General features: G+C 36.7%; 1 protein-coding gene across 1 annotated transcript; it reads left to right on the top strand.

The window, feature by feature from the left end:
- The first annotated feature begins 1,659 nt into the window (after nt 1-1,659).
- LOC110454584 (BTB/POZ domain-containing protein 6-like) lies at nt 1,660-5,780 on the top strand. Its single transcript, XM_021504172.1, has 3 exons — nt 1,660-1,743; nt 2,456-2,720; nt 2,942-5,780. The coding sequence occupies exons 2-3, from the start codon at nt 2,461-2,463 to the stop codon at nt 4,053-4,055; spliced, it is 1,374 nt and encodes a 457-aa protein (XP_021359847.1). The 5' UTR covers nt 1,660-1,743; nt 2,456-2,460; the 3' UTR covers nt 4,056-5,780.
- The last annotated feature ends 2,025 nt before the right edge of the window (nt 5,781-7,805 follow it).

Raw genomic sequence — 7,805 nt, forward strand, 5'->3', positions numbered from 1 at the left:
TTTACTTAGGCTTTACTTATGAATCGCTTCATAACAGTACTGCATTGTTATCGTGATACGAGAGGATATTTACAGAAACGTTACACCATTCCTTGCTGTAACGAATGTCACGAAATCGAAGTCGACATTTCGTGATATATCAGAATTTGTCCAAATGCTTCCCACGTAGAAAGACAATGGCGACATGCGGATGTCTAAATTATTATTATGATTATTTCCTTTATTTTCTCCAGAAATGAAGAGTTACAGAAATAACGAACAATACACGTACAATTCAATACTATTGAAAGAGAAGAAAATGCATTCACAATCATGGTCACACCCTTACATAGTGACACACACATGCACATGGACAGATACACACATAAGAGAATGACAATAGTACCCAATGTCGAGATGCGAGTGTTTAAATAGAATGTCGATAAGAAAAATGCTTTTATTCGAGGATATTAGCGGTAAGATATAATTCAATGTATCAACCTTACCTGCGTGTATTTAAGATATTTAAATGATTTTCGTACAGGTATATTGTAAGAGTGAAAGAGATGTAGGGAGTTGTTAACAACTGTAACCATTCGAATGACGTATAACTGTACATTTAATTTGTTGTTGTGTTAGAGGGATAGCCGAAAATTTAATGCATCGTTTCAAATTATTTTACAACCTCGATTAGTTGAAATATTTAAATGATATTCGCTATATCAGATAAAGATATGTAGAGATTAGTACTCGACAAGCTCATATGAATAGAGGAGTAGTAGTTAATTAAACAAAACATCGTGTACAAGTTGAAGAGGGAATATAAATGTCAGCGTGGAGACAAAGTACACTCTGCGAACTTTCTACAGAATATCTAGAGAGCGGTAAACATAATTTAAATTGCACTTGATATGTTGGATATTTATTGTAAATACTAAATACGTAGACGAAAAATGGAATGATCATAACAAATATGTATAAGAAGGGCCATCTAATAGCTGTCGACCAACTTCACACTAAAATATCCTCTCGGGTACCCCTATACGAGTCTACTTTCGTTTTGAAGTTCATCGTAACACTGCAAAGTCGAATTCTCCAGGTAGAAAGAAAGATAAGGAATATCAGACAATATACAAGTTGAAGAAAGAATAAAAATAGTATAAATTATGATGAGAATTAAGATGATCCATTATTTAAAAAGCGACTGTTGATTTATTACAGGTTCAAGTTCTTTTCATATTTTTGATTTATATTATTTGAACTTTGGATTTGTTTTGTATTGATTCTTTTGATTAATGTGGCATTTTCCTGTTCGCCGAGTTCCATAACTGGCTAAGGGTTTTTCGATAAGCTTTTTGCCTGTTTTGTAAATATAACTGTCAGCGTGGAGACAAAGTACACTCTGATAACTTCCTACAGAATATTTAGAGAGTGGTAAACATTATTCAAATAAACGGATAAATAAATTAAAGAATATTTTAACCGCTTTTTGATCATTTAAAAAATTCGAAAATCTTTTTTTTACATTGTACTTGATATGTTGGATATTTATTGTAAATACTAAATTCATAGCCGAAAAATGAAATGATCAACACAAATACGTATAACAAGGCCCATATAATAGCTGTCGACAAGCTTTACACTTAAATATCCTCTCGGGTACCCCTATACGAGTCTACTTTCGTTTTGAAGTTCCTCGTGACACTGCAAAGTCGGATTCTCCAGGTAGAAAAAAGACAATATCATAATCTTACCAATTGTACAGTAAGTGGAAAGTGATACTTCGATGTTATCATATCTTTACTTGTGTTATGATAATATATTTTACAGAAAATTCCATATAGGCTCAGATTATTGGGCGAGACGACAGGGGAGCTCGAGTTTACTAATCAAAGCCGGAAGTTAATTACGATAAATTGACGATATATACGCAAACAATTTGAACGATGCTCATTGTTGATGATTCGAGAAAATTAGATAGTTGTTATATATCTCTCAAATAGATTGTGTACCGTAACATATCTGTACAAGTTCTGTATCGTGATTAAATAGGTATACGCCACTCTTCACACGCTTTCTGAATGTGAGGCTCCCAAAGGGATAATTTTGCATTCTTGTTGTTAAACACCAGCAACATTCTGAAATTCTGATTTTTTATCGTGATATCTCAACAAAAGTTAACAGGCCGCGCATCGTAACTCGTAGCCCGAACATAACTTCTTACACCTTAGCGTTATTCACCCAAATTGGACTCATTGAGTTTACCGAAATATTAACAATTAAAGATAATCAATTCTGACAATTATAAAAACGCAGTTTATATATGCTTTTCTACAATGAAAACGTTTTATTCAGAATAGTTGACCTTCGATATTGTCAACGACCATTCAATCAATGACTCATAAAATCAATAGATTTTGAATTTTATATAGCTATTTTCACACACGCCTGTTTCATCGTCCCATTTCTTTCAAAGGCGAAATGGCAACTGCTCAGGCTCAAGAATTCAGCTGGCAGTGTGATAAATCATTGGTCGAGTGTCTGAATCATCTATTCACTTCCGGTATAGCATGTGACGTCATGTTCCTGGTTGGAGAGAACAAATATAGGATTCCCGCGCATAAAACTATTCTCATTAGCAGAAGTCCTGTATTTTACGCCATGTTTGAGGGAAATCTCGCCGAAGAGGGCGAAGTGTCAATTCCGGATATTGAACAAGAGGTGTTCACAATGTTTTTGAGGTAAGATTGACTGTTTCACAATTTCAGAACATACACAAAATGTATCAAATAAATAAAACGATACTTGCATTTACCAGCAAGTTGAATTATGGTCGTATTTCTGTCTTCATACGATTTAAAAAAATAAAAACCCTATCAAGAGTATAATGAATATTTTGTATGTGATGTCGTGTTGTAAGGTGTATCATTGCTGGAATAAGAGTTTTTCTATTTACATTTAGGTATCTGTATACAGACACAATAGAACTGACCGTCAACAACGCAACCTCTACCCTTTCAGCTGCGAGGAAATACATGGTGGATCGTCTTGTCAAAAAGTGTGAAACCTTCCTGAAGAGTTCTCTTACCGCCGAAAATGTATGCCTACTACTGGAACAGGCCCATATTTATACGGAGGAAAGCATTAAGGAGGACTGTGTTAATATGATCGCAAGATCAACAGGAGAAGTGCTGAAATCTACCAGTTTCGTCGCCCTGGGTTGCGACTTTTTGAAGAGTATCACAGAGTCGGACGACCTGGAGGTGGAGGAGAGCGCCGTGTACGAGGCGGTGATTCGGTGGTCTGAGGCGGAGTGTGGACGTCAGGGTCTGGAGTTAACGGATACAAACAGACGGAATGTACTGGGAGACATCCTGTATACTGTCAGGTTCCCTATCATGGACACGAAGTATTTGTTACAGCATGTCATTACGGGAGATGTCCTGACGTCAGAACAGGCACAGAGCGTCCTGAGATTTCAGCAGGACAGCAAAGCATATCCCTGCACAGAATTTACCGTGAACCAACGAGCACTTAGAAAACCAGTAACAATTGTAAAAGAATGCATAAGCAGATTTAAGGGTACGACGCGCAATAAACGGAGTGAATGGCTTGTTGCTGATAGCGAATCGATATCGTTTGTCTCCACCGTTGACATTTCGCTGCATGGACTGCAGCTTTACGGTTCGAAAACGGGAGAACTTAATATTCTTATAGGAGTCTACAATCAGGCTGGTGACACTCTATACGAGGAAACACACATGTTGCCAAATAAGGAAGAGGTTACTATAGAATTCAAGCACATCATCAAAATAACACCAGGTCAAACCTATACTGTCGTCATACACGGCGGGGTGCACACCAAGGTGTACGGAACGGAGGGATGTAGCACTGTGAAATGCCGTGATGGAGAAATCCGATTCATTTCAAGTACGTCTTATCCTAGTAGACATACATCTGTCAATGAAGGTCAATTTCCTGGACTGTTGGTAACATTCGAATCGGCATCAAACCCGAAAAAACATGACACTTTTAGTAGGTCTGATTTACCAAATTTTGACTGGTTGCGGTCATAAGGTATGCTGCAAAAAGGACAACCGGATGGATTGATGTTACGCACATCATTGTAATACATTATGCTACCTTTGTCGGCCGTATAAAAAGCAATGATAAAAAGAGAGTTATCTAGTCATAGTTTTCAAAGACTGACGTGTTGAATACTTCCACAGTAATTCAGTTTCTAACTCATATAGTTGAAGCATGATTGTTAATGTATATATGAACACTAAATACCTGTTTTTCACATTTATTTTGTTCATAGTTGTTATAATATTCATAAAAGTGAGTTGCTATAATTACGCCATTATGGTTTATGTTTCATTCTCTCGTGGTGCCGTATTAACGGACCTCCACTCTAACTACCACAAGTTTACCTGTGCCCTCACCGTTCATAGGAAATGTCCTGTATCTGTTAAAGGGAGAAAACCCATGAGTTTGTCCATTTATGTTGCATGTCATAATTTATTTAGCTGCCAGTGCTTATACCGGAAATTGCTTAATGAATATTGAGTTATCTTACCGATGAAAATATATGCTTCTTCCGGAACAAGCCCATATGTATATGGAGGAAAGCCTTAAGGAGGGCTTATACATATGATCGCAAGATGACCAGAAGAAGTGCTGAAGTCTACCAGTTTCGTTGACCTGTGTGGCGTCTGTGTGAAGAGTATCACAGAGACGGACGCCCTGGCCGTTGAGGAGAGCGTGGTGTACGAGTTTGTGATGCGTTGGTCAGAGGCGGAGTGTGGACGTCAAGGTCTGGAGGTAACGGATACAAACAGACGGGAGGTACTGGGGGATACATAGACGCCAAGTATGTATCAGCGCATATCATTATAAGAGATGTCCTGACGGTAGAACAGTTATTAAGCGTTCAGAGATTTCAGCGGGACAACAAGGCATTTTCCTGTACAGAATTCAGCGTGAACCAACGAAACATTAGATAACCGGTAAAAGGAATATTCGAATGCATAAACTGATTTACGGGCACGGTGGACAGTTCATGGAATACATCGAGAGTTAATGATAGTGATCCCAAATCTTTTTTCTATACAGTTGACATGTTTCTGCATGGACTGCCGCTTTATGGGTCGTATAAAAAAATCCGAATGTTCTAATAGGAAGTCTATCAGGATGGTGACACTCTATATAAGGAAACTCACATGTTGTTGGCAAATGAGACACTGTGTAATACAGAATTCCAGCACATCATCAAAATAACACGAGATCATACCCATACTGTCGTTTTACACGGAGGAGTACACACCATACGGTACGGAGAGCAGGGATGTAGCACGGTAAAATGCCGTGATGAACAAATACGATATATACACAACCGTCGATACGGGTCAAATTCCAGGACTGTTGGTATTTTTCTGAGTTTTTCTTCTTTCTACGACAGCCGAGTAAATTTAACCGCCCAAGTACAACAACAGACGCAGGATGGATGTAAATTGCTATAAATAGCATTGACAAATCGACATTAAAGCTGAAAAAATATGTATCCATGACATTGTTAGTATCCTTCACCATTCGTAATAAGAATTGGAGGGCGATAACCAATGACAATGTCCGTAACACATCAAATGCCAAAGGAATAAGTTGAAAATTGAGGAGCATGTTATTCTCTCATACTTCAACTCCATATATGCTTGTTGATTGAAAACGGGCCATATAATTGTCATAAAATTCACCGCATGTAGTACATGATAGAAATACTATTAAAACAAGTGTTGATACACTTGTGAAACATCTGTTATCTTTCATCGTAACCAACATTTACAACTATAGATCAAGGATAGTGACGTGAATGGGGATAGTTTACAGGGGAAGTTAGAAGAGAGGGGGTGGAATGAAGTGATAAAATATTGCTATCTTTTGTCTGGAAAAATGATGGCTAAGTTTAAAGTTCATCTTGTCCATTTGGAAGCACAACTGTCGATGAGGGTCAAATTCCAGGACTGTTGGTATCTGCAACAGGACAACAACAGACGTAGAATCGATGTTCCTTACCATTAATAGCATGAACAAATCGGCAGTAAAAATGCACATTTGCTGTCAAAATACACTTAATATCAGCAGGACTAATTCTGCCAAAACAACCCGTGTGCACACAAGTACACGTGTACTCATTACACCTGGTGTTCAAATAAACAATACGTACATCACATCTCCGTCTATGGTATCCTTCATCTGTACCGCCGATAATTATACAGAAAGACCTTGCTATTCTCTTATCTTGAATTTTTTTTTGTTACCTTTCATCGTAACCAACATTAACAACTATAGCTTAGGGACAGTGACGTGAATAGGGATAGTTTACAGGGGAAGCTAGAAGAGAGGGGATGGAATGAAGTGATAAAATATTGCTATTGTTTTTCTAGAAAATATTTGGCTTAGTTTAAAGGAGTTAAAACTTGGCAATACATTGATGGAAACATACAAGGGAAGTCTTAGGAAAAGGAGAATAAATGGTTCGTGAAATTGTTATAGGTAAAGGGTACATTTGCATCAATTATTACTGCGAAGATTTTTGGCTAGGAGTATCCTCCATGTTTTATGTATTATGTTGCATACTGGTTGAAAGTAACTTCCCTGTGGAGTTTTTTTTTCAGATGCTTTGCGATCCAGCTCCAAAAGATGTATGCTGTTCACATGATGGTGTTTTTAATATGAACAGAAACAGATAAGGTCTGTTTGTCTCCATTTCTTACAGATACCGGTTTGTCCATATTTCATAATACTTTACTTCTCGCGATAGATTCTCAGCAATATACTAAATCAGGTTTGACTTTCTGTGCTGCCTTACTACTGCTTTCACGTCAATCAGTGCTCATCAGTAAACAATTATTGATGACGTCATGGTAATTATTACATCAAAATAATTGTCACTCTTGACTCCACCATAATCATGTTATTGGGTTAAATAAGTAACGTAAATTGACCAATAGTGCTTTGCAAATTTAGTTACTGTTCAAATTATGATCTCGTTGCCGGCAGAACATAGGCGAGTTCGTGAAAATATCCATTTATTTAACAATAAATGTAGCTGTAGTTCTTTCTCCAAAACTCTTTGATGCTTAGATATGTTTAAAGACGTGCTATATCTACTTTTATGTGCTATACATAGGTACGTTTTTCAAAAAAATTGATTTGTATATTTTACAATGAGAACTATGAACTATAAAGATAAAACTGTCAAACCTGTGTCTGGATGAATAGGAGATAAAGACTTCCTAAAATTAATTTTCCAATCGCACAGCGTAATTTGTTCGATGATTTTGAATCATTCTGACGTCATACTTAATGGTGATGCTATTACTCTATAAAGTCTGCATGTGTTCAAAAAAATAATTAGGATGTTTAATCCTTATCTTTCTTTGCGATACAATCCGTATACTGTGAAAACACTTATTTTTCGTGGGGTTGTACATTTGATTATTTCGTAAATAATCTAAATCCAATAATGCATTGGCCCACAAAATAATTATAAATCTAATATAAAGCCATTTTCCGTATTACTTGGTACTCGTAATCCACGAATTTATGTACCCACAAAATGTTGTTGTTTTGGGGGAAACCCTGAAATTTGATCACCACGGACATATCCAGTTTCACAGTAATTAGGTGATAAATAACAAAGATAGTCTATGTAAAGGAGCGGGTCAGTTGCATATCTATTCTTAATATCATTTGAATAATTTATTCACAAATCACCATGATTTTTTACTTATAATGAATACCGGAAAAAATATGACATGGTTGTA

This window comes from Mizuhopecten yessoensis, unplaced genomic scaffold (assembly GCF_002113885.1).
Source record: "Mizuhopecten yessoensis strain PY_sf001 unplaced genomic scaffold, ASM211388v2 scaffold7915, whole genome shotgun sequence".
In the NCBI taxonomy this organism is placed as follows: Eukaryota; Metazoa; Mollusca; class Bivalvia; order Pectinida; family Pectinidae; genus Mizuhopecten; species Mizuhopecten yessoensis.

Bases quoted from the DNA above. Each gene is read 5' to 3' on its own strand.
- LOC110454584 (XM_021504172.1), top strand. From the start codon at position 2,461: ATGGCAACTGCTCAGGCTCAAGAATTCAGCTGGCAGTGTGATAAATCA. The intron at 2,721-2,941 runs GTAAGATTGACT...ATTTACATTTAG, and splicing joins GTGTTCACAATGTTTTTGAG to GTATCTGTATACAGACACAA.